The 27880-nt window shown below is 45.4% G+C and overlaps 1 protein-coding gene across 6 annotated transcripts in view; it reads right to left on the bottom strand.

Annotated features, from left to right (window-relative positions):
- PDE7A (phosphodiesterase 7A) overlaps positions 1 to 27880 on the bottom strand; it is a 168307-nt gene that overhangs the window by 100970 nt on the left and 39457 nt on the right. For 3 of the 6 annotated variants that reach the window (XM_033934510.1, XM_033934514.1, XM_033934512.1), the window contains 3 exons: positions 20061 to 20121; positions 3578 to 3610; positions 3035 to 3118 (listed from right to left, as the gene is read on the bottom strand). In XM_033934510.1, coding sequence (XP_033790401.1) covers positions 3035 to 3118; positions 3578 to 3610; positions 20061 to 20121 — 178 coding nt within the window. The remainder of the gene's footprint in view (positions 1 to 3034; positions 3119 to 3577; positions 3611 to 20060; positions 20122 to 27880) is intronic. The other 3 variants (XM_033934511.1, XM_033934516.1, XM_033934515.1) reach the window with 1 other exon arrangement.

Below are 27880 nucleotides of genomic sequence, written 5' to 3'. Positions count from 1 at the left end.
CAATTGATTCACTATTAAGTTTGCATGCAAATGATTTGCATGCAAACTCCAACTCAAAAGCGATTGAGTCGGGGAAGACCATGATAGTAGTGATAGGAAAAGCAGCTTCCTGTCACTGCTATCAGGGCTTCTGCGTCGGCACCCCCTCAAAGCCACCGTCTTCCTGTCACAGCCCACCCCACCACCGGTACCCATACATATAGCAGGAGGGATGCCTGGTCCCTCCTGCCATCGGCCCCCTCCTCCCCCGCACGCCTGCGACCGGCCAAACACCCTCCCACACACACACACACATCCCAGCCACCACCGTTTTCCCGGCCCGGTACCTTTACATATGGCAGGAGGGATGCTTAGTGAATCTAGTCCAAAGGCATTCCTAGAAGAGACAGGAGAGTGAGAAAAGGAGATAGAGGAGGGGAAGGGGAGCATGAGAAGGCAGGGAGTCGGAGGCGGGAAGGGGCAGGAGGAGGGAGAGAGGAGGAGAGCAGGGAGTAGGCTAATCTCTCCCTAAGTACAGGGAGAGTCCCCTTGGACTGAAAAACAGCTAATGTCGTTCCTCTGCACAAAAAGGGTTGCAGGGCAGAGGCTGCGAATTACAGACCAGTGAGTCTCACATCAATAGTGTGTAAACTCATGGAAACACTACTTAAACGTAAATTAGACACGATCTTGGATGAGGGGAATCTACGGGATCCTAGTCAACATGGATTCACCAAGGGTAGGTCCTGCCAATCCAATCTCATCAGCATCTTTGACTGGGTAACAGGAAAGCTATACTCGGGAGAGTCTCTGGACGTCGTGTACCTGAACTTCAGTAAAGCTTTTGATAGCGTCCCACACCGCAGGCTGTTAAACAAGATGAAATCGATGGGGTTAGGGGAGGCACTAACTGCATGGGTCAAAGATTGGCTAAGTGGCAGACTTCAGAGGGTGGTGGTCAACAGCACCCTCTCTGAAACATCGGAGGTGACCAGCGGAGTATCGCAGGGCTCAGTCCTGGGTCCGCTCCTTTTCAACATATTCATAGGGAATTTTGGTGGAATTCTTTATGTCACATTTATAAAATGGAAAGATTCATTGCATTGCAAAGAGGATATTTTAAGAAGTTTCAGGATGTGTGGAAACCATTGACAAGATATTGTACAGAGTAAATGGATACGTTTCCCTTAAATATATCAGTTTAAAAGGGTAGGGTGGGGATTGTGGTATTGATGTGTATTTATATGATTATTAGTTATGTGGTAGGGAGGGATGGGAGGGGGTGGGGTAAGAAGTTATGTAATTAACCAAAGACAGAATGTAAGTGAAATTTGCATTGATTATCTGATTGAATATGTACTTACACTTTATGTAATTTTGAAAATGAATAAAAATTTGGGAAAAAAAACATATTCATAGGGGATTTGACTCGAGGGATTCAAGGTAAAATAACATTATTCGCCGATGACGCCAAACTATGTAATATAGTAAGTGAAAGCAATTTGAAGGATAGTATGGCGCAGGACCTGCTTACGTTGGAAAGCTGGTCCTCGGCCTGGCAGCTGGGCTTCAATGCTAAGAAATGTAAGGTCATGCACCTCGGTAGCGGAAATCCATGCAGAACTTACACCTTGAATGGAGAAACATTAGCTAGGACTTCAGCAGAACGAGATTTAGGAGTAATCATCAGTGCAGACATGAAGACTGCCAAACAAGAAGAGAAGGCCTCATTTAAGGCAAGGCAGATGATGGGTTGTATCAATAAAAGTTTTGTCAGCCGGAAACCTGAAGTCATAATGCCATTGTACAGAACCATGGCGAGACCTCATCTGGAATACTGTGTGCAATTCTGGAGGCCATATTACCGTAAAGACGTAAAGCTAAACCCTTCCGCAGTAAAATATGTATAGTGCTAATTTTATAGTGCTAATCATGCTGTTTCTTGGGTTTAAGCTTTCCCCATGTCGCCTTGACAAAAAATCCGAAACGCGTTAGCGTTCAGGGGAATGATTTCAAGGCTGAAAGCTAAGTATTCAGAATTGATATTCATGAGTAACTGTATGAAATAATAAGACTTAAGCACTAGAAATGACTAAAAGTGATAGTAAATATTGAAAAAAAAGAAGCAGAATTAATACGGAGGAGGAGGTATTGTGGGGCAAATGAGTTTATTCCCTTCAAACATTATTGTTTGTAGGGCTGTCCGATACCCCTTTCGGACCTCATTAAGAACTCATCTTATACGGGTAAATTCTTCACTGGACTCTGTGAATATTTTTGTATTGAGATATCTTCAAACTATTATTGAGAATATATGGTAGTAAGATGATAAAATCCATCGGCAGCTACTTCTAGTCTCTCACAAGTAAAAGGAAACAGTTGCTCTCTGATTTTAACAAGAATACAGTGCCAGCAGCCAGAGCTGGCAAAGGATAAACAGATCCGCGATAGAAGACAGACAGGCTTCCACAGGGATCATTCAAGAGTATTTGGCACCTCAAGTGAACCATCAAACATGCATCCCTCCTCCATCAAGGGGTGGTTCAATGATTGCATCCCCTATTTCCAGCATATCTATTTCCCTTCTCTACCATACAACAGAACAGCATCTCTCTCCTTCAGAATTTTCTCCCCATTAGTTTCCAGCACCTCTCTCCTCCCCCTCTCCTAAACATGAAGTCCAGCATCTGTGTCCTCCCTACCCTACTCCGTGGTCTCCAGCATCTCTCACCTTCATTTTTTCCCTCCATCCCCCCAGCATTTTACCTCCCTTCTTTCTCCAAGGCAAGAGTGCACCAGTTAGCATCTACAAAAAATGAAATAAGGCCTGGATTTGCACATACTCAAGGCCGAATGTCCCATTTCAGAGGGGGTAGAGGCCTTCAGGCCTTGAACATATCTGAATGCTCAAAACCCTGCGGTGATCTTGAGCATGTATGAGTAATTAAAGTTGTGTAAAAGAAAACAAAACAAAACATATTTACAGTTCAGTAGTTTCCAGACATTAAATTAAGTCCTTAGTAAAAATTATTTCAATCTACTTATTAATACTTACAGTGCAAAATACGAAAGTCGATATAAGGATGAGAACCTCTTCTCTCGGACACAAAGCCTGCTCGGCTCCTTACTCGAACATCTCCTAGAAACAGGGTCAAGAATGAAATAACAGCTTGCAAGAATGGCAGAGGCAAAATGCAACTCAACAGGGAATGCAGCTTTAAGAGTAAACATAATATATTCATACAGTACACCCACCCAATGCTTATTTTAGAAATACCTTCTTGAAAATATGTTTGAAGACTGCTGTCAAGCATGCAATTGCATGCTTCTCCTCAAGAATTCTATCCTGCCTGAGCATACGTAGCCAAAAGCATGTGCTAAGCATTAAAAATGAAAACTGTGCTAAAGCGCACCTTACTTGCAACCAAAAACAAGAACATTAAACTCATTCAGTAGTTTATCCTGTACTTATGGCTACAAACAGTGATATCTGCAGTTTATAAAAGACTCAGCTTCTATGAACGGTAACTTTTAGCAGATCAGCTAGTTATGTTTTCATATTAGATAATATAACATTTTCCCACTAGCATTTACTTACTTGTGCTCAGCTGTTTGAATATTACACAAGAGCCTATCAAAATACCAAAATTCAGTATTAACATTTATATAATAAAAGCATGAATTATGTACTGCAGCTACAGCAATGAACACTATCCTGTAGGTTTCTTCCACAAAGAAAAGTTAATGCATTTCTAAACTGGTATGTATTAAGGCCTAGATTCCTAAAGCAGTACCAGCACCTAAGTTGGTTGTTTTGATTGGCTATTAACAAGTGGTAATTGACTGCGCCATTAAAAAACAATTCAAAGAAGAAAAAAAAAAGGAGGTGCCATGAAGCGCCTACAAAACATGGCGCCGGAATCGCATTTATACAGATGCTTAGCAGAGCCAAACGTCAAAAGAGGCATGGTTATGGGCAGGGTTGACATTCGGCGTCACTAAACATGATTCTACATCAAAGGTAGGTGCCAGAAATGTACGCCTGTAAAACCCTGACCTACATTTACGGCGCCTACCTTTGACACAGGCCACAATTCTGAAAACAGTGCTGTAATCGGAGTGACATGGGACAGGTGCCGTTTTTTCAGGTGCCTGACGATCATGGTGCGGCTTTCAGAATCTGGGTCTAAGTGTGAGATTTAATTAGATGTAATTTCATATCACTTGGTAGCAACTCATACAAAAATCGGTTCATCAAATAAGGATATTTACCATATTTTATTAAGTAAAAGACTACACCAGAGGTGTCAAACTCAATCACATTAAGGGACCGAAATCTAAAATAGAGGCTAATTAAACTACACAAAGCACACTGTATGCTTCTCAACATTCGTTCCTACCAGAAATCACAGTTACTTACCGTAACAGGTGTTATCAAGGGACCGCAGGCAGATATTTTCAACATGTTGGTGACGTCATCGACGGAGCCCCGTAGCGGACGTTTTCGCAAGCAGACTTGCTTGAAGACCTTCAAGCTTACGATTGGCCCACGCATGCGCGCGTGCCCCTCCCGCCCGACCTAGGGCATGCGTCTCCTCAGTGGGCCTCAGTTCAGATAACTAGCAAAGAAGCCAACCACGGGGAGGTGGGTGGGTTACGAGAATATCTGCCTGCTGTCCCTGGATAACACCTGTTATGGTAAGTAACTGTGCTTTATCCCAGGACAAGCAGGCAGCATATTCTCAACATCTGGGAGACCTCCAAGCTAACCAGAATGGGATGGAGGGAGAGTTGGCAATTTAGGAGAACAGATTTTGCAAAACGGACTGCCCAAAATGGCATAAGCGAACAAGGGCCTCCTGATGAGCCGTGTTCAGCACCGCTCCGATGAATTCCAGAGAATGGAACAGACAGAGCTGAGACTTGGGGAAGTTCACCTTGAAACCGAGGCTCTGAAGGACAAGATGGTTTGATTCATTGCTCGCAGAACTTCATGGCGAGAGGACGCTTTGATCAACCAGTCGTCGAGGTAGGGAAACACTTGCAGGCCGCGGAGACGCAGGGCCGTAGCTACCACAACTAGACATTTCGTGAAGACCCTAGGAGAGGCCGCCAGGCCAAAGGGAAGGACACGATACTGGAGATGGAGATCCCCCACCCGGATTCTCAGATACCGGCGAGAGGCCGGGTGTATCGGAATGTGCGTGTACGCCTCTTTGAGGTCCAGTGAGCACAGCCAGTCCCCCTCGTCCATGAGGGGGTACAACGTAGGAAGGGTGAGCATTCTTAACTGTTCCCTGACCAGAAACTTGTTCAGAGCACGGAGGTCCAAGATCGAACGCAGATTCCCCGTCTTCTTGGGTACCAGAAAGTACCGGGAATAAAATCCGGTGTTCCACTGGTCCTGGGGAACCTCCTTGACCGCCCGAAGGCAAAGAAGGGCCTGAGCTTCCTGCAGAAGGAGAGGCAGCTGAGACTGGGCAGAAGGAAACTCTCTTGGAGGAAGGTCTAGGGATACGTGACTGAAGTAAAGGGAGTACCCCTTCCGAATGATGGAAAGCACCAACTGTCGGTGGTAAGACTTTCCCACTGGGTATAGAAATGATGGAGACGACCCCCGATGGGGAGGGGGGAAGACTCCAGGAGGAAGGAAGCCCGAAGGATCAGACCGGAATTGTCAAAAAGACGGCTGGGCCTTATTTTGACATTGCTGCTGTTGTTGTGGCCGCTTCGAAGGAGGCCGAGAGAACGCAGGAGTAGATTTCTGCGGGTACCTCCTGAGAGGAATTTGTATTGTCGAGCCAGAGGGGTCTTCGACTTAAGTCTCACCAGAGAGGCGAAGGACCGTTTGTGTTCCGAGAGGCGCTTAGTGGCCGCCTCGATAGAATCATTAAAGAGCTCATGACCCACACACGGGAGATTGGCAAGACGATCCTGTAGACTCGGATCAATATCCACAATCCTGAGCCAAGCGAGGCGATGCATGGCAATCGCAAAGGCCGTGACCCTCGAGGACAACTCGAAGGCATCGTAGGCCGCCTGAAACATGTAGAGACGGAGCTGGGAGAGGGTCTCCTCAAGGAGACGAAACTCCTGACGCCGGGAATCCGGCACAGCCTCCCGGAACGAGCGGAGGGCGTCCACACAGAACCGGAGGTAGGACATGAATATAAAGTTATAGTTGAGGACATGATTCGCCATCATTGAATTTTGGTAAAGACGGCGACCAAATTTGTTCATTGTATGGCCCTCCCTGCCCGGAGGGATGGCAGCATAAACCTTTGAGGGGTTGGACTTCTTCAAGGAAGACTCAACCACCAAGGATTGGTGAGAAAGCTGAGAACTTTCAAACCCCTTAACCGGAATGGTCTGGTAACGGGACTCCAACTTGGAGAGAATGGCCGGGATCGCATTGGGGGTCTCCAGGTTCCGCAGAAATGTTTGCCGAAAAACCTGGTGTAATGGCAAGCGCAGTGCCTCACGGGGCTGATGATCAACACCCATTTCCACCAGGAATTCCTGGGTATAACGGTACCCAGACTGGAAGTCCAGGTTCAAGGCCATGCCCATGGCAGAAATGAAACGAGTAAAGGAGGAGTTTTGAGGAGAAGCCTCATCCTCCTGACCAGACCCCGATCGAGATCTGGGGGCAGCCGAAAAAGAGGGGGAATTTTCCCTTGAATAGTAAGCCAGGGCCTCGGAATCCTGCGAATGGGAGATCGAAGAGGCTCGACTAAAGTGCCTGGGGGGGCGTCGAGGAACGACCCCGTGCAAGGTGGACCGGGGAGGACCCTGGAGTCTGAGGAATCAGCTGGTGGAGCCTCGAAGAAGATGGAGCTAAGGAAAATTCCTCTACCGACTTTGAAGAAGACCCCCGAGAGGCTGGCAGCTGCCTTGATGGGGAATGCAAACTAGAGTCCAACTCGAGGACAAGGGTGTGTCTGGAAGGCTTCGTGGTCGGAGACCTGCCCCAAAGGAGTGGAGAAGACCAGAGCTTTTTAGTAGGGGCAAGCCTCGACATAGTAGTGGGCAAAAAGCGGGCCCCTGTCCTGGACCCCTGAAAAGTCACAGGAGACTCGGGGGATAAAGAATCGCTTGAGGGAACCCGACAAGTCTTGCAGGCATGGCCCCGAGACACGAGAGAAGGACGCTCAGGCTGGTCAGACCGAGGCTGGGTCGAGACCGAGGTCGGGACCAGTTGGCTCACCACCGAGGAAAGCTGCGTGGTAAGGATAGCCTTAAGCATGTCCTCGAACATAGGCACTGAGACCAAAGGCGGTTGGATCATAGGTGCAGCAGTGTGCTCCTTCGGAGGCGACCTCGAGGAAGAGTATTCCCTACGTGAGGAGGCACGCTTAGAATGATGTCTCGAAGATGCCGACGAGGCGGCACTGACATGGGACTCTGAGGTAGGCTTCTTTGCCGGCACACCTGAGGAGGAAAGAGGAGACTTACCCGAGACCAGAGTAGCAGGAGGAGCCGAGGCAGGAGCCTTTGAGGCCGAAGGGGACTTCGAGGCCGAGGCACCCAACGAGGGCACCGAGACCGAGCTCATGGCCTGTCCCGCAGGATCCATGGGGCCAGAGTTGGAGAATCTTGGCCACCCTCTGACGAAGAGCCCGCGGTTGCAAAGTCACACAACGTGAGGGTCGGTGATGGAGATAACCCGGTTGCACTTAGTACAGTTTTTAAACCCAGAACCGGGCAGGGACATAAAAATATGGCCCCGCGAGGTTTGGCGACCAGAGCAAGACCGGTGAATATACTAACGGAAAAAGAGAAAAATAAAGACGCGGGCACAGCGACTTAACTGAAATTAACCAAAGAAGCCGCGGTGGTGCAAGAGGGACAACGAGATCACGCGAAGCAAGAGAGCAGTGCTTCTGGCTCCGGGGAAAACATAGAACTGAGGCCACGCTTAGGAGACGCATGCCCTAGGTCGGGCGGAAGGGGCACGCACGCATGTGCGGGCCAATCGCAAGCTTGAAGGTCTACAAGCAAGTCTGCTTGCGAAAACGTCTGCTAGGGGGCTCCGTCGGTGATGTCACCCACATATTGAGAATATGCTGCCTGCTTGTCCTGGGATAACACAGATAACCCTTATGGAAATACGGGACCAAAAACTAAAAGTACTAATATATACAAACGAAACCCTAAGATTCAACCCCAGAGAAAAAGAAACAAATGCATTTCTTCCTGAACAGTGCAAAATATAGACAGCAGATGTAAATTCTCAAAATTGACACAATTCAATCACTAAACTGAAAATAAAATCATTCCCCCTACCTTTGTTGTCTGGTGATTTTGTTTTACAAACCATCTTTTCCTAGTCTCTGGCTGCACTAACTTCTGCCTGTGCTCTTAACTGTGTAGTATCCAGGGCCATCTTATCCATTTGCTGTTTTTCTCTCCTTTACTTTCTGCATACATCCATCTTTAGTATTAACTATCTACATTTCCATGCCTTCCCTGTGTACCATCTCCTCCCTCTTACATTTCTATGCCTTCCCTTCCTATCTATCCATGTGTACCATCTCCTCCCTCTTTCTTCTCCCCTATTCCCATCTATCCATAATAAGCATAATTTCTTATCTCTTCCCTGCCACATCCATTCCTGTGCACCATCTCCTCCCTCTGTCTCCCCCTTCCCCTCCATCCCTGTGCACCATCTCATCCCTCTCCCATGGTCAGACAACTCTGCCTTCCCCCTTCCCCCCTCATATGGTCTGGCATCTTTCTCCTCTCCTTCCCATAGCCTAGAATCTCTCTTCTCTTCCATGATCTGGCATCTCTCTCTCCTTCCCTCCCTCTTCCCAAGGTCTAACATTTCTCTCCTTCTCTCCTATCTGCGATCTGGCATCTCTCTCCCCCCCTTCCCTTCTAATCCGTGATCCGTCATCTCTCTCCTTCCCATTCTAGTGGTCTGATATCTCTCTCTTCCCCATGCATCTCTCTACCTCACTCCTCTCCCACCACCATGTCCAATAATTCTCTCTCCCTCCTTTTCTCTGCCTAACAATTCTCCTTTATCTTCATCTCCTCATGTGCACCATCTCTCTTTCTCTCTTTCAGACACCCAATTCTCCCTTTCTATTCCCTCCCTCACCTCAGCAATTCTTTCCCTCACTCTCTCCCTCCTTCCATTCTATGGCTCTCCCTCCTTCCATTCTATTGCTCTCTCCTGCCCTTTATTCTATGTCCTAAGTTCATGCCCCCTCCCTCCTATCATTTGTACGAAGTTTGTGCTTTCTCATTCTTGAGTCCCAACACGTCCCGCTCTCTCCCTCCATTCTGTGCCTCCCTCCAGCGGGTGTCTTATGTTTTCATTGCCACCCCCAGGGTGTTTTATCTTCTGGCCGGCTCTCTCCTCACTGCTGCAGTATACACAAAGGCCCGGGCGGCGGCTCCTGTGCATGTCCTGCACCTGAACAGGAAGCCTTTTCTCTGACATTGCAACATCAGAGGGAATGCTTCCGGATGAAGTGCAGGACATGCGAGGATCTGCTGCCCACAACTTTGTGCACACTGTGGAAATGAGGAGGAGGGAGCTGGCCAGAAGATGAAACACCGGAGGGGGCAATGAAAATGCCGCATCACACCACGGGCCGCATAAAACGGCTAGGTGGCCGGATTTGGTCTGCCAGCGTTGAGTTTTGGCACCTATGCTCTACACAGAGTGATGACTAGATAAACTGATTTTGGTAGATTCTAAATATATCAATATGCATAGGCAAATTTAACAAGCAATTTACTATATTTAGTCTTAAAGCAAATGCTCAAAATGAAAAATAGTGTTCCATTTTTTTCTGAAGACCTGTAAACAGTGGCTCAAAATGTGACAACAAATATTTTTAAGGGTAAACTAATTCAAAATATCCAAGGAGTAGGGGGGAGCGGAACAGAATGAGCTCAACTTATTAAAAACTGGTTAATTTATAACAACCCTCATTTTGACTGTTTTCTAGTCCTTGAAAAGATGGTTAGTAACATATGCATTTAATAATACAATTACCCTACATGGGAGAACTATGACTTCTCTGTAAAGGTCAGCCTTGTCTTATTTAATTAAAACCAGTTTATGGCTTGATAAAATATTTTTCAACCCTATAACCTGGATTAATGGATTGTGGTTTGAAATTCTAAAGTGCCTGTGCATTTCACAGCCTTTCTTCATACAAATAAAACACTGTTTAGTTAAGCTTAAAGATAGCATAAATCAATTTCACTTTTACTAAACTGCTATAGCGATTTTTAGCACAGGGGACCGCGTTGAATGCTCTGCGCTGCTCCCGATGCACAGAGTTCCTATTAGCGTCGGAAGCAGCACGCAGCATTCTGCGTTGCTCCCTGCACAAAAAATGCTATTGCAGTTTAGTAAAAGGGGGGGTTAATTTTTTCAAGGTGCAAACATTCTATCAAATTTCAAACTAGGAAATAATGTGCCTTTTTAAAATTGTTTGCAGTTATAAAATCTGTACAATAGTGACAAAGTATAAAGGATCTTTACATGGAAAAGATGCAGCTAGTTCTAGGAAAAATAATAATTCCACCTCCTTTCATAATTCTATTTAAAACTAACATGTGATCTTATAGAAGTCATTCAGTGTTCTCCATGGAATGCTGATAACGCTATGTAACAATTTTTTTTTTTTTTTTTTGTTATTGGTTAATAAGTGTTTTTTCTTAATTACATATGCCACAAAAGTATGGAAAATGGCTATCATTCCCCTCAAACTCTGCTTTTGTGACCAGGATAGCGATAGTTTGAAATTTATCTTGTGTGATGTCTAAAAGGCATGTTTTGGCATGCCTGTTGTGGATCATAACAAACCTTGGACACCTCACTTCACATGTGAGAACTGCCCAAGAAACTCTGGAAGGTAAGACAATTTTGTTTCTCACTAAGATGGTGGAATTTTCTGCTATAACATTTCTTAGAATGTTTAATTTAAAAAAATATTTAAATTTTAAAATTTTCAATGTTATTTGACAATACATGACATATGTTGCGAGAATCTCACACACATTAGTCATAGGTGAAATAAATTTTGTTTTGCTCTTCTACAGGATGGTACAGAAGGGAAAAGAGCCATGAAGTCTGCTATCCCAAGAATTTGGTGAGAACCCACTGACCACTCAAGCAACTGCTACTTCTGCATGATGTACCCTTCCAAACATCAAACTGGCAAGCATGCATTTGCAATCACATATCTGGACATTCCTTCATCCATCGCCCGGGTGCCACATTGCCCTGAGATCGCCATACACACTCCCCCAATCTTCAGAGAAGAGCAACAGGTCAGAGAGAGAGAGACATTGTAGATCCAGTTTACAATGTCCGAGCTGCATCTGATGAGAGAAACCCATGCTATCCAAACCAAAAAAACCTCATATATATATAAGCCATTGAGGTTTTTTTGGTTTGGATAGCATGGGTTTCTCTCATCAGATGCAGCTCGGTCATTGTAAACTGGATCTATTATATATATTATAATACCAGTTTTTAGTGCTTGGATATATATATATATATATCCAAGCACTAAAAACTGGTATTATAATAATAATACAATCCCTAAAGATCTGAACCTACAACGGTAAAGACAAATGCACCACCAGCTAGATCCTTCAATAAGGATAAAATATATATAAAGAAATTCAAAAAAATCAAAAGATCAATCAAGAGGCACTATTCAATACGAGCCTGTATGAGATTCTCAGAATCTCAGAGAGAGCGAGACCAGAAGGCCTTGAGCATGCGCAAATGCTCAAGGCCCAGTCCAGCCCAGCACAGGCAAGAGGGAGAATCTCCGATGCACCGCCAGGGCTGTGGAGTCAGTAGATAAATGTTCCGACTCCTCAGTTTTTTGAACTTCTGACTCAGACTCAGACTCCAGGTACCCGAAATTTCCTCCGACTCCTCGACTCCGACTCCACAGCCCTGCGCACCGCTCAGCCCAGCACAGCCTTGGGGGGAGGAGGAGGTGGAACAAATCAAAGCGAGTTTCCCTTACTTCCTATGGGGAAACTCACTTTGATATACGAGCAATTTGGTTTACGAGCATGCTTCTGGAACAAATTTTGCTCGTAAACCAAGGTTCCACTGTGTGTGTGTATGTATATATGTGTATACACTAGTCTTTAAGCCCGTTACATTAACGGGTGCTAAAATAGATGTGTGTGTCTGTCTTTCTTTCTTTCTCTCTCCCCTTGGCGGCTGTCTGTCTGTCTATGTTTATTTGTTTCTCTCTCCCTGGACACTGGCTGTCTGTCTTCCTTTCTGTCTGTCTCTCTGGCCCCCTGTGTGTCATTCTTCTTGTCTGTGTCCTTGTGTCATTCCCACGCCCCCCCCCCAGAGCAAAGCTGTCTGCCTCCAGCATACCCCTTCCCCCAAAGCAGCCCACTTTCCCTCTCCCTGTCTCTCCATAGCCCCCTTCTGTCTTTCCCCCCACATCAAAGCTGTCTGCCCCCCAGCACACCCCTCCTTCCAAAGCAGTTCCCTTTCCCTCTCCCTGACTGTTTCTCCATGGCCCCCTTCTATCTTCCCCCACAGAGCAAAGCTATCTTCCCCCAGCACACCTCTCCCCCCAAAGTAGCCCCCTTTCACTCTCCCTGACTGTCTTTCCATGGCCCCCTTCTGTCTTCCCTCCCTCCGAGCAAAGCTATCTGCCCCCCCCAGCACACCTCTCAAACAAAAGCAGCCCCCTGTACCTGCAGCACCGGCACGACACCCTTCAGCCAATCATGAGTGCTCAGAGCGCGAGAGGGAGCGGGGCCTGGGTGTATTGGGCACGGCGGGGGAGGCCCCGACTGCCCCAGCTGCAGCTTCTTCGGCGTCGTTGAGGAAGGAGAGGTTGACCCAACTCTCCGCAAGGGCTTTGGGGACAGTCTTCTGCGGCTCGAAGCCCTCCTCCCGGCAGCCACTGCCAGCAGCGCTCTGCACTGCCTTCCTCCCGCCGCTCAGAGTAGATGTCTGTATGTCTGGTTTTTTTTATTTGTCTCTCTCTCCTTGGACACTGTCTGTCTGTCATTCTTTATGTCTGTGTCTATCCCTGGTCCCCTATCTGTCCGTCTTTCTTTCTGTCTGTTTGTCTCTCTGGCCCCCCTGCTTGCCAAAGCAGCCCCCTTTCCCTCTCCCCCTGTTCTGCAATGCCTACCTGCTCCGTGGCTCTCTTCTGTTCCTCCCCCACCTGATTGCTATCTGCCCCCAGCACACCCCTCCCCCCCAAAGCAGCCCCCTTTCCCTATCCCCCTGTTCTGCAATGCCTACCTGCTCCGTGGCCCCTTTCTGTTCCCCCCCCATGATTGCTGTCTGCACTCAGCACAACCCTCCCACCAAAACAGCCCCCTTTCCTGCCTGCTCCATGGCCCTTCTTTTTCCTCTTCCCCTCCCGTTCTTCCCCTCCCTCCATCCATATATATATATATATATATATATATATATAGTGGAGTAACATGATCAGTCAACTGTCCCAATACCCAGATTGCCATATTTAGGAGTGTTTTAAGGGATTTTTCTAAGCATAGCACCAGAAAAGCCAGCCAAGATAGAGTTAGCATAATCTAAAATATACCAAAAATAATGCATGTAGCAAAATCAAGAATAATAATAATAACTTTATTCTTCTATACCGTCACAATCTTGCGACTTCTAGGCGGTTTACAATCAAGAGTGCTGGACATTCAGCGAAATACAATAAGTAGAAATTCAGAGGAAATACAGAGATCAGAGACCTCAGGAGGCAACAGTATAGAAATACAATTTGCTGAGCGAAAATATAATATGTACATTTTAGTAGGTAATGTCCGACAGGACCTGTTGGGGATAAATAGCAACGTAAAGTTACGATAAGATGAAAATAACAGATTATATTTATAACAGTGCTGTAAGTTCAGGTGGAATAGGGAGGGGGAGGGAGAGGGAGAGCGGGTCAATTGTTTAGGTATTTCTGGAACAGGTATATTTTTAGGCGTTTCCTGAATTCCCCGTATGTAGTGGGTGAAAGCAGTTGGTCTAGATCTTTGCCCCATAGGACTGCTTGGTGAGAGAGAAGGTGTTCGTGGTGTTTTTTCATTTTGCAGCCTCTAACTGGAGGGGAAATGAGTTTTGGGTGTGTGTTTCTCTTGAGTTTGTTATTAGAAAATGCGAAAAGGTCCGTTATGTACTTGGGGGTCGTATAGTACTTTGAAGCAGAGGCAGGCAAAATTTAAACCTTACTCGGGCTTCTGTTGGTAGCCAGTGCAGCTGCCGATAGTAGGGTGTCACATGGTCGAATTTCTTCAGAAGACCTTTTTGTCCATATAACCATGGACCACTTGTAATTTGTAAAATGCCATGTAACTGCATTAACCTGTTCAGTAAAAGTGACAAAATTACAGATGCCATTGAAAGTGCAGTGAAACAATAGAAGTTAGAAGGCAAAGATTTTGCAGTTATTACAGATAATGCTGCATCAATTGAAAAAGCTGTTGGGAAATTTATTCAAAAAGGAATCTGCACCCTCACCATAACTGATTTGGACACATTCTGCAGTTGTGTGGAAGATGATCTGCAGCAATCATCCAGGAATCAATGACAGTAATGTTATGTTACATGTGGTCTTATATCCCACAAAATTCTACACATTGGAGTTAAATAAATTCTGCGATATCAACAAGTTTGTGGGCCAGATCATATTCTGCAGGCACAGCTTTTTTTTGTGGTTTTATGAGCGCTGTTCAAAAAGTATCAGATCTTTATTCATAAAAAATACTCGTATTTAGATACAATAATCTTATATTAATCTCCTTCAAAGTAGTCCCCTTAGGCTGCCAAACACTTCTTCCAACGGTTCTGCCGCTGTCAGAAGCAGCACCGGAACACCTCTTTTGAGATTGCTCGCAACTGATCTGTCACATTCTGCATGATCTCTTGACTGAAATCTGGTCCCTTTCAGGGGCATTTTCAGCTTGGGGAATAGCCAGAAGTCACACGGAGCCATGTCGGGAGAGTAGGAAGCCTGAGGAATCATAAGATCAAAGGAAACTATGTATTAAAAGCTTATTATTTCTCACAAGCTTTAACTGAGCTTTAAATCTTCAATGCCGACGTAGCTTCAGTATCAGAAGGGGCAGACATCCTTGATGCTTCCGATGATGAACCAAAGAGTTTTGCATGCTGGAGCTGTCTAATCTTCAGGGATCTTCTTTGAAACTGGTGGCAGTGTTTACATGATTCCATCTGGTGGTCAGGGCTGGATACCTTAAGCCCCTCCTATAGGAGGGGCCTTAGCTACCCAGGCCAATCGGAGTCTTGGGCCCCTCCCCAGTGCATTCCAGGATGCAACAGGAAGAGGATGGTCCAGCCATTTTGAAGAGGTGGGCCTCTTGGAAAGAGGAAGTGGGCATCCCTCTTGCCAGCTTCTACAACAAGGTATTGGGGGGGGCTGCTTGAGCTAGGGAGGTTCTGAGCTGACACCCCCCCCCCCCACACACACACACACACCACTAGGGCTGTCTTTTGTGGTCTTGTTTATGGGGTGGTGGGGATCTTTGTGTAGGGGTGTCGGGGGGAGGGGGAGGGTCTAGGTGGCCCAGATGCACAACTGGGTTGCTGAGGCATGAGGGAGTGGGCATCTCTGGGTGTGTCACTGTCACAAGGGCAGCCATCATCGGGGGCTTTGGGGACTCGCAGTTGTCATTGCTGGGGGGTGGGGGTGTTCAACGACTATGGTTGGGAGGGAGGGCCAGCATGACTTTTTTTTAAAATGGGGACAGATATTGTGCATGGGTAGCACATGCACAACATATGTGTCCATTTAAAAAAACAGGTTTCTTGCCCCAAACAGATGAGAGGCAGGAGGCTGCTGGCTCTGTGCATGTGTGAGAGCGGTTCTCACAGCAATTCATTGGCAGAATCAGACAGGGATTACAACGAACCTCCACTCAAATCATTTGCATGCAAACTTGTTTAAGCATCAATCGTTCTTTTGGAATCGGACCTCAGCTGACCCACATGATCTTACCGACCCTGTTTAGTGAATCTAGCTCTTGAGTGTCAAAATTCAACTCATGCAAATACTCCAAAATGAGATCTAGTAAGGCAGCAGGACTTAAATAAACGCAGAGCCATGGGATCATCCCCAGGTTCAAAAGTCAGTGAAGAATCCGAAGATCCGGCACACGTTCCCGGGCCCCCAGCCATAGGAAAAGCATCTCCAGAAACTAAGGGGTCAGCAAAATGATGACCATCATAAGGATCGCCCAGATCAGTCTGTAAGATCAGAAACAGCAGCCAACAGAGAAGATGTGCCTAAAGAGGCAAAGCTGCTCCAAGGTGGAGCAGGACTAAGCAGATAAAACTCGGCTATCCTGAAATGTTCTCCACAGAAATTTCATAAAGTATGATAAGGCATCCAGTCCTTGGAGTGAAGAATCACCTCTAGATGATTTTACCTTACGTTTCTTGGACTGCGGGGCGTCCACAACTTTCCATGGAAGAACGGTCAGCATTGCCAGGCCCCAAAAAGAGGAAAGGCTAACCCCCCTCCCCGTTTTGTCACCTGCTTGGTCAGGGGAGAGGTTAAGCATTGCACTGCCACCTTTACCAGCCACCCCACATGGCACAAGGACACTCCAGAGGATCTAAATTTGCACAAGTCTGGCATGAATTTGGAGCAGAAGAACCCAAGGGCTCCATCCCAACAAGTTTTGTGGCAAAAATTGTAGTGTTGGAAGTGCAGCAAGGAACTTTAGAAAAAAAGATCACTAAAAATCCAAGATGACCACCACTAAGAAATTTGCACCAAAAATCACAATTTAAACATAAAATTCAAAATCTAAAAATGGCAATTTTAGGATTTTTCAGGTGGGGAACAAAGAGGGACATGCAGAAACCCTCAAAGTTGCAAATTTCAGGCCCCCCTTCTCCCAATTCACCTCACAGACTGTAACAGTCTTACACACTGACTTGTGCTGGAAATTTGCTGCAGTCTGCCTCAACTCTCTTACAGTAGCTGGAAGTAGAAGAATCACTGCCTCATGCTGGGAATGCCTCATCAACGCTGATCTTCCGGCTGCCAGTCAGACACCGTGCCTGACCACATCCCAACCCCTGCATGCTAACAAATGGGTGGAGGTGAGAAATGCAGCTGGCACCCTGCAAGACACCGCTGAGCCTCCTAAGAGTGCCTAACAGGCTGCACTTAAACCACTGCTAAAAAGGAGGTGAGGATAAAGCAGGGATGGCCCCGAGCTCAAAAGAAACAAAATGCAGGCTGGCCAACAGGTACCATCACAGATCGGCCAGTCAACTGCAGAACGTAGTCTGTCTCTTCTGTATGCAGGCAGAGATGAAAAGAATGCTCCGAGCACAACCCCTCCCCTCCAAAAAAAGGGTCGAAAAGCACTGAAGAAAATAAGAAAAAGGGAAGAGCAGAACAGAAACACTGCTTTAGGCTCGCATGCAAAAGGGAAAAACTACAGGTGGCAGTAGAGCTCCCAGTGAAATAGAGGAGGGACATAGAAAAAAATCCGGAGTGGATTCCTTCTGCAGATGGCTTGCAGACATAGGGAGATAACCCACTTGTCTAGAATGACACACCTATTGCACTGGAAGATCAATTAATAGGAATTTCCCAAACCAATTTAATACAGATCCTGTTAGGCCAATCTCAGTCAACCTTTTCAGTAGCAACTGATGATCCACTCAATCAAATACTGCTGAGTTGTCAAACTGGAGTACAGTGGTGCCTCACACAACGAACGCCTCGCACAGCGAACGCTGCACACAACGAACTCCATGTCTTGATTCATACAACGAACTTCGTTTCACACAATGAAGTCGCCCGAGCTGCCGATGTATTGCATCCTTCCGCGCAGGCACTGCACTTAACTGCCCTGTCTCACTGTATACAGTCGTCCTTTTAAGATAAACTCAATATTTTTTATATATCATGAAGCAGGAAGGTGATTTCTGTTGAAATGAAACGGGAAATAATTAGAAGGAGTGAATGTGGGGTAAAACAGTGTGACCTCGTCAAAGAGTTTGGCCTCAGCAAGACCACCATTTTCACCATTTTGACAAATTTATCTTTTTTTATGTCATCTTAGCATATTTTATGCTGCAGAACGAATTATTTTTTTTAACATGTATTGTTATGGGAAAACGCGTTTCACATAACGAACTTTTCGCATAACAAACTTGCTCCTGGAACGAATTAAGTTCGTTGTGTGAGGCACCACTGTAATATGTATTTTTTTCAAATGAGAAATTAAAGGACAAAGCCCAAAGTCACTTGTTTTGGCCATCCGAGAACAGGATTTTGTTCATTCCAGATAGAGCCCAATTCAAGATTTTTCTTTCATACTGTGCCGCTGAGTAGAACCCTTGATGATCAATCAAGCCCATAATTAGGGACCTAGGCTGTTTAAAAAAAACTTGCTGCAATAGAACTACTTAATTTATAAACCACACTTTAATGCACTGGGGGAAAAAACGCATACACATCTAAGAATCGCATAATAATGAGAATTCATATGTCAAAAATGGGAAAACAAACCATTTTTTGAAGATGTGTAATAGATTTTGACAGTATGTTCATTTAAAAATATATAAACCAAAGACTCCATAATGAACAGACTGCTATTAGGGACTATTCCAATGCAAACTGATAAATTACTTGTCTGGGGCCAACTATAGACATTCAGTAGTACTTTTAAGTGGTTAGTGCTACTAAATTTCTATTTCTACTTCTGTGCAAACAGCTTGGCACTTCCTGGCCTTGCAACACACAAACTGTTGCTAACATTATTAATATTATCAGATGTATACTGCTATACTCTTTAATCCATTGTACGAGATGTATACTGCTATACTCTTTAATTCATTGTACGTAAAGTTTCCCTTTATTGTATTGAGATGTACACTGCTATACTCTCTAATTCATTGTACGTAAAGTTTCTCTTTATTGTATTTACATTTCCTTCATTGTATTCACAGTTTCTTTTATTGTAAACCGTCTAGAAGTCGCAAGATAGCTGGCGGTATATAAAAATAAAGTTATTATTATTAAATATCACCGCCTAAGCTGAAGGCGGCTAATTTGTGGCAGTCTGGGCACAAAGTTGATGCTTATGTGATTAAGAGCCAATATTCAGCGCTTAATTACATAAGGTAACTGCATAAATAGAACCGCATAGAACACAGTCCTAACTTTATGCAGTTCAATTTAGTGGTTAAATGCTGGAATATTGCACTTAATCCCAGTAATATACCTAGCTTGCTGGCTACCCTGGGCGAAACACATTCTCCTCCAGGGTTTGTATGCGCATGGCAGTCAGCTCTAGCAGTCCCTAGCCCCAGAACAGTTGATGTCAGAGGGAGTGGGGGCCAGCAGAGTCAACAGCAATGTGTATGTGGATCACGGCTCTGTGACTGCTCCTGGACTCCCCCCAACTCCCTGAACCTGGGGCAAACCAATATGCTAGAGTTTAACCCATTAGTGTTAGCTAGCTGCATAAGAACCCAGTAAGAATAGCCTTACTGGATCAGACCAATGGTCCATCAAGCCCAGTAGCCCATTCTCACGGCAGCCAAACCCAAGGAGTAGCAACATTCCATGCTACCGAATCCGATCCAATATTCAAAGCCAGTGCTCAGACATAGCTAGTGGCAGCCAAAACAACACTGACTGTCGCCAGCTGAATATTACCCTTTTGCAATTAACTCAAAGAGCATGCATAAAATATATACCCCCACTTTTATCAAACCACACTGATGAGAAGTGCGAGCTAAATGCCAAGCTGCCCATTCTAATCCTATGGGCAGCTCAGCATTTAGCTCACGCTGTTTGGCAGTACAGCTTGATAAAAAGGAGAGGATAGTGTTTGCAGAGCTACAAAGCATTCATCTTTTCAACCCAAGGCTAAAAAACAAAACAAAAAACACAGCACTGCATTACTCTACAGAAAAATAAAAGCATTTTGCTTAGCCAAAAATTAGCAATAACAAATTAAAGTGTCTTAACAATTGCAAATTCTTTTCTTTCATTAATTACTACAGGAAAAAATACTGAAATATCTTATTATTTAAATGCCATGCTTACCTAACATACGAATGTACAATGCAGTTTGATCAGAGCTGTCATAAGAAATTGCTCCACGTCTCTGGGAGGAGGAAGAGAAAATGCCATTTAAAATGTAAACTTAACACCCGTTTCAGTGCTAAATCATTTATTTTTCCATACTTTTTATAATCATATACATTGTTATTTTTATAATGCCCTTAATTGCTTGTAACAACTACTGTTCTGAAAAATAAACATGGCAATCAAACATTTTAGCAAAGCAAGAAGACCCAATATTTGAATCGAACATTTTATACAATTCAACAATTTTGTCCAACCTCTGGAAAAGCAGTAGAATATAAGCACCTTTAAGCAGGGGGGGGGGGGGGGAAATCTGTGAACCACAGACATAGGAAGAATTGCAAACTTACCATGATACCCTTGTTTACTTAAAACTATTCTTTTATTAAGAAACAAAAATGATATAAACTCAATAATTATCTGCTTCTTAAGAAATAATGTACAAAAAAAGGAAGAATAAAACTAATTCAGAATCAGTATATGAAATAAGCCCTACTGTCCATAGCACAATTAGCTAATTAAGGGGTTCTTTTACTAACAATTAGAGCAGGGGTGTCCAACCTTTTGGCTTCCCTGGGCCGCATTGGCCAAAAAAAAATTTCTGGGGCCGCACAAACGCTGCAGCAAGACAGAGGAGGGAGCCGGCAAGACAGTAAACACCCAGGGACAGCGGAGGAAAACACTATATCGCCCTTGACCGGGGCCACACAAAATACTTCACAGGGCATGCAGCCCTTGGGCCGCAGGTTGGACACCCCTGAATTAGAGCATGTTATCTGCCAAAGGACCCATAGAAATAAAACAGATCTAGTAGCAGATATGCATTAGCAAAAGACATGCTAAATCAGGTTGTTAAATAAGATACCCAAATAGATATGGTTTGTTGCCATGTACTACATACATACAGGTTCTGAACTTAATCCCAAGTCAGTCCTGGAGTACCTCTTTGCCAGTCAGGTTTTCAGAATATCCACAATGAGCATGCACGAGATTGGTTTGCATATATTGCCTCCATTGTATGCAAATCTCTTTCCTGCTTAATCATTATGGATATCCTGAAAACCTGACTGGCAAAGGAGTACTCCAGAACTGACTTGGGAAACACCAAGTTAGTGGAAACTTTGGATGCAAAAGATACATAGATAGAAATTGAGAGGACCTACACAAACGTAGTATGATTCAAATTCTAATCATTTGGAATCTATTCATCAACTGTCACATAGAGCATCTACAAGTGTATAACGCTGAATATTTTAGCGTCATCCTGCCAAAATCACATGAAGAACAAAATGACAAATCATCCATAATGTCAAAGAGCATCAGAGTAACATCTGCAAGCCTCTCTCCTTGCAGCTGATGTGAATGTGCATCAACCATCAGGAACAAATTGAGGTGTCCTTTTACAAGTACTGTACAAAGCTGCATCAAGCACTAAAGCATACTTACCGCAGCTTAAAATGGCATATCATGGGAACACTGAGGCATCCTTAAACTGAACACAAATATTTTTCCTATATTTTCACAGAGCGGGCATGTCCATGCAAATTAGTTAACACATTGGCTTTGTCACACACTAACCAATTACAGTGTTTTCCCTAGCACTTTTTAGCAGGGCGCTCCGCCTGGCTAACTTAGGTGAGCGCCTGGCTATCATCTCGGTCACGAATCCTGCTGCTGCTAAAACATTTTTTAAAAACCCTCTCACCAGCTTAGGGATTCCCCGGCCTGACTTGGCACAGCCTGAAGAGCCACTGGAAGTTCTGTGTTCGACTCTGGCCTCAGCCTGACTTTTTTTTTTTTGCTTGTGTATTGAATTTAAAAATTAATAAAGAAAGAAAAAAAAGAACCTCCCCCTGAAAAACCAGGCAATTTTCAAACTATTCCCATAACACTAGCCTGCAATTTGTATTTTGTAGGTGTATGCGATGGGCAGTTCCCATCAGGAAGACAGGCCTGAGGAGGTAGAAAATTGTTTCAGGGAAACTTGTTTCAAAGTAAAAGAATGTGAAAACGTCACTTATCAACTCAAGATTATTTCTGTAAAGGAAATTAAACGTTTCCAGTGTGGTGCCAAGCTGATTTGGAGATAGGTGGTTCTCGAATGCCTCTCCTCGGCACTTTTACTTTGGCACACGCCTCCCCCCATGATATAGTTCTTCTTCACCCTGCTTCCCGGTTTATATGTCTTGAGTGGCAAAAAGTTTTTCACCCGCCCCAGCTTTCTTGCGTTTACCTGCTTGTGAAGTAAATCTTAAAAGTAGCGCCCCTTGCATTCCTAGGCAGGGGAAAAATTTAAAAACTAATGATGATGAACTATTTGTATGTTCATTTTTGGTCCGTTAATACAGAGGTTCCCAACATGTGATATGTAGCACCGGCATGCTTCCTGCATTCCTGCTGCCGCTGTCATTTTCTATTCTCTATACCCTGGACTAGCAGCAACACTGGTCTCTCCTTATTATAATTTGCCTTATAGCTGCAGTAGTGTTATTGAATCAATTCCCTTCTGCAGCCTCGGGGATTTTGATAGGCTGCCCTACCTCCGATGATGCAACTTCCTTCTTCCTTGGAGGCGGGACGGCCTAGTAGAGGCCCTGATGCTGCTGGAGGGAATTGACTCACTTGTAGTCAGAGGGGAGGGAAAAGGGGGTGGGGAGACAGAAGGGGACCATAGAGAGAGACAGAAAGACAGGCAGGCACGAAAACGAAAGGCAGACACACAGAAAGACAGCGGGCAGGGAAAGAGACAGACAGACAGACAAAGGGGGCCAGGAAGAGAGAGACAGACAGAAAGAAAGACAGACAGACAGACAGACAAAGGGGGCCAGGAAGAGAGAGACAGACAGAAAGGAAGACAGACAGACAAAGGGGGCCAGGAAGAGAGAGACAGACAGACAAAGGGGGCCAGGAAGAGAGAGACAGACAGACAAAGGGGGTCAGGAAGAGAGAGACAGACAAAGGGTCAGGAAGAGAGAGACAGACAGACAGACAAAGGGTCAGGAAGAGAGAGACAGACAGACAAAGGGGGTCAGGAAGAGAGAGACAGACAGACAAAGGGGGCCAGGGAGAGAGACAGACAGACAAAGGGGGCCAGGGAGAGAGACAGACAGAAAGGAAGACAGACAGCGGGAGGGAGAGAGATAGAAAGAAAGAAAGAAAGATAGACAGCAGGAGGGAGAGAGACAGAAAGAAAGGAAGAAAGAGACAGGGGCAGGGAGAGACACAGAAAGAAAGGAAGACAGACATATATTCTAGCACCCGTTAATGTTAACGGGCTTAAACACTAGTTTCTTTAATAAGTCATTAACTATATTTTCTGAGGCTCTCCAATACCTATAAATCCAAAATGTGGCCCTGCAAAGGGCCAAACTATGTAACATAGTAGGTAAAAGCCCTTTGCCCGACAGCATGACGCAGGACCTACTCTTATTGGAACATTGGTCCTCGACTTGGCAGCTGGGCTTCAATGCTAAAAAATGTAAGGTCATGCACCTTGGCAGCGGAAATCCGTGCAGAACTTACACTCTAAATGGTGAGACCTTAGCTAGGTCTAAGGCAGAACGTGATTTAGGAGTGATCATTAGTGAAGACATGAAAACTGCCAATCAAGTGGAGAAAGCTTCATCTAAGGCTAGACAAATGATGGGTTGTATCTGTAGAGGTTTCATCAGCAGGAAGCCCAAAGTCATTATGCCTTTGTACAGATCCTTGGTAAGACCTCATCTGGAGTATTGTGCACAATTCTGGAGGCCGCATTATCAAAAAGACGTGCTGAGAATTGAGTCGGTTCAGCGAATGGCAACCAGGATGGTCTCAGGGCTCAAGAATCTCCCATATGAGGAAAGGCTGTATAAATTGCAACTATACTCACTCGAGGAACGTAGAGAGAGGGGAGATATGATTGAGACGTTTAAATATATCACAGGCCGTATCGAGGTGAAAGATGATATCTTCTTTCTTAAAGGACCCTCGGCCACAAGAGGGCATCCACTAAAAATCAGGGTCGGGCAATCTCATGGTGACACCAGGAAGTATTTCTTCACCGAAAGGGTGGTTGATCATTGGAATGAACTTCCACTGCAGGTGATTAGGGCCAGCAGCGTGCTAGATTTTAAGAAGAAATGGGATACACATGAAGGCTCTCTGGTAGGGTGAAGTTAGGGGGACGGGTCATTTCGGTGGGCAGACTTGATGGGCCATGACCCTTTTCTGCCATCATTTTCTACGTTTCTATTACCTTCAACTACAGGTGGTTGATCAACCACTCCAACTCCACCCTGTACATTGTATAGAGATAATGCCTCCCCAGTCCAACAGTCTGGCATCCATAACCATAACTATCCAAGATGAGGATGCCAAAGGAATTCCCTAACAAAGAAAGGCTGGGAGCTGGCCCTGGTTGCAGAAATCCAACACAAGATGGATGCTGTAATCCTGCATCATTGTGAAGTACTGAGACAAGACTGAATACTGCAAGGTTCTCATGTGTGCCCTTGTCCACGATAACCTCATCGAGCATTGCTGCCATTGAGCCCAGCACCTGAGCATAATCCAAGTGTACAGCCTGGGATCCTATAACTGGCATATCTGCAACTGAAGCTTGATCCTCCTAGCCTCAAACAAAAGTATAGACCCTCGGGCAGTGCCAAAGATTGCCCCCAAGTACTCCAGGAACTGTGTGGGCTCCAGATGACTCTTGGTGGCATTCAATATCCAGCAAAGAGACGAATGGAAACTACCCTGTCCATGACCCAACAGTTCTCTAATCTAATCTAATCTAATCTAAATCTTGGGTTTATATACCGCATCATCTCCGCAGATGGAGCTCGACACGGTTTACATGGTTAGGGAAGGAACGGAACTCCAGTGGAATTATAAAGTATGAGAGAAGAGAGGTTGGTGTGAGAGTGCCAGGAGCGGGACGGGGTTACGTTCTGGAGAAGAGCCAGGTCTTCAGATGCTTACGGAATGGTAGAAGGGGGCTCAAATTGCGGAGAGGGGAAGGGAGACTGTTCCAGAGCTGAGTGATTCTGAAAGGGAGGGAAGAGCCAAGTTTACCAACAAGGGAGATGCCTTTTAAGGAGGGGTAGGATAGTTTTAATTTTTGAGTGGATCTAGTGGAGGTTGGATTTGAGGAATTCCAGGATAGAGGGATAAAAGGAGGAAGGATACCGTGGAGGATCTTGAAGGTTAGGCAGGCACATTTAAAGTAGACCCTGGAAATAACGGGAAGCCAGTGGAGTTTGGATAGGAGCGGTGTGACATGGTCAAATTTACTTTTTGAGAAGATAAGTTTGGCCGCGGTGTTCTGGATTAGTTGGAGTCTGTGGAGGCTTTTCTTTGTTAAGCTTAGGTAAATGGAATTGCAATAATCCAATCTGGAGAGGATAATGGATTGTACGAGGACGGCAAAGTGTTTTTGGTGGAAGCAGGATCTCACTTTCCTCAGCATGTGAAGGCTGCAAAAGCATTTTTTTATCAGGGAGTTGAGGTGGTCGTTGAAGGATAATGATGAATCTATGGTGATGCCCAGAACTTTGCTAGAGAATTCCAGCTGTAGAGAGGAGCCTGTGGGCAGTGGGATGGAAGTGGGTAATTGATCAAGTTTAGGGCCGAGCCAAAGTAGTTTAGTTTTGGACTCGTTCAATTTCATTTGTACAGTGTGAGCCCAGGATTGAAGTTTGGTTATGCAAGAAGAAATGTTAGCTGCGAGATTGGTGAGGTTCGCGTCGGTCTCGATGAGGACCAGGATATCGTCGGCGTAAGTGTAGAGTGTTTCTAGGGGGGATAGGTGGAGAAGATTCAGGGAGGACATATAAATGTTGAAGAGGATGGGAGAAAGGGGGGAGCCTTGTGGGACTCCACAAGTCGGTTTCCATGGGGAGGAAGAGGAACCATGTTTGGTGACGGTGTAAGAGCGAGAACGTAAGAAGTTCGAGAACCAGTCAAGGACTGTAGAACTAATGCCTATCTCGGAGAGTAGGAAGATTAGAATGTCATGGTGGACAACGTCAAAGGCAGCAGAGAGGTCGAATTGAAGGAGAACGGCAAATTCTCCTGTGCCGAGAATGCCCTGATCCACCAATTATACAGATACAAGTGAATCCTGATTTCCTCCTTGCAGAGGAAGGCTGCCTCTACCACCATGACCTTGGAAAAGGGTCCCGAGTGTGTAGCTAGCCCAAAAAGCATCGCTCTGAACTGGAACTGTTGATCCCACGCGGCAAACTGGAGAAGCCGTCTATGAGGAGGCCAAATGAAAATATGCAGATAAACCTCCAACAGATCTAAAGATATGAGAAATTCCCCTGGCTAGACTGCTGCAATCACAGATCCAAAGTCTCCATCCCAAAAAGTTGGAACTCCAGAAACTTGTTGATCTGTCCATACCAAGCTCAGGTGCCAATACTCTAAAGTGATTGTAATGTTGAAAGTATGGCCTCTCACTTCATGAGAGAGCTGCAGGGGGACTCCAAAAAAGAATATACAATTGGAGAGGCAAATTCTAATTTGTACCCATCTCAAACAATATTCAAGACCTACTGGTCTATGCTAATATTGGCCCACTCCCCGTAGTAGAGGGACAGCTGACTCCCTATAATGGGGGACGGTGGGAAGCAGACTGGCACCCCATCATTGGACGGTATAGGAGGTTGCAGCAGCACAAGAGGGCTGGGAGCTAGGGTGCCTATCTGAATGGGCTGCCTCTGAAAGGCCTGGGAATACCCTGGACGATACTTCTTAGGACTGAGGCTGTCTAGAAGCCCCCTTGGAAACTGCTGCAGTTTGGCATTTCCCAAATCCTTGACCCAACTTCTCAAAATCTTCCTCATAAAAGGAGCTTCCCCCTAAAGGGGAAGCCTTGTCAGATGCTGCTTCAAGGCTGCATCTGCAGCCCAGTGACAAAGCTAAAACAAATGCCATGCCATGATCATCATGGTCATCTGCTCAGCTTATACCAAGACCATAACATATAATGAATCCGCCAGATAAGCTAGATCAGTCTCCATATTGGGAAAATCCAACATCCTGGGGACTTCAGACTCCACCAATAAGTCTACTGCCTGTTGCACCCAGTTAAGGCACTTCCAAGCCGCATTTGAACTGCATATTGCTACTTGAAGAGATAGGGCCATCACCTCAAGGAGAGCTTCAAAGAAGATTGCAGCTTCCAATCTTGTGCATCCTTCAGCGCACTGCCTCCCAACAGCAGTAAACTGCAAACCTGCCTTGGCCACTTTAATTTCTCTAACTAAGGCAGACATCGGCTGCGTCACCTTCATCCCAGAGTCAAGAGAAGTCCACTGCGCTGAAATAAGCTTCTAAATGACCATATGCATTGGAAAGGACTGGGATGATCGCTAAGTGCTGCCTAGGTAGAAACTCCAGTGTGACAATTCAGAACACCTGAACTGCCGTGGTATCATCTGCCAAATCTGGAGTAAGCTCTCCCTCCTCCAACTCCTCTAGCAAGGGAGCAGAGGCTGACAAAACTGAACTCCCTCCATACCTGAAAAGGACCCGGGAAGGGAGGGGAGATAACGGTCTCCAAAGCAGCCTCCTCTAACCTCCTGCACTTGGCAGCCATAGCCACATAGACTCAGTCTCTGCTGGAACCTCTCATGAGGACTGGCCCTGGCAGAGGAGAAAGACCTGAAGCAGTAATAAAACAAATTCTGAGGAGAAGGGCTGGAGATCTCCCAGTCCATCCTGTGGTCCTTGGAGCCCAACAACCTTAGAAACCAGTCCCTGAGCCAAAGGCTGTTATCCAACTGAGT

This window comes from Geotrypetes seraphini, chromosome 2, assembly GCF_902459505.1.
Source record: "Geotrypetes seraphini chromosome 2, aGeoSer1.1, whole genome shotgun sequence".
Lineage (NCBI taxonomy): Eukaryota > Metazoa > Chordata > Amphibia > Gymnophiona > Dermophiidae > Geotrypetes > Geotrypetes seraphini.
This window is presented reverse-complemented; position numbering and strand designations above follow the sequence as displayed.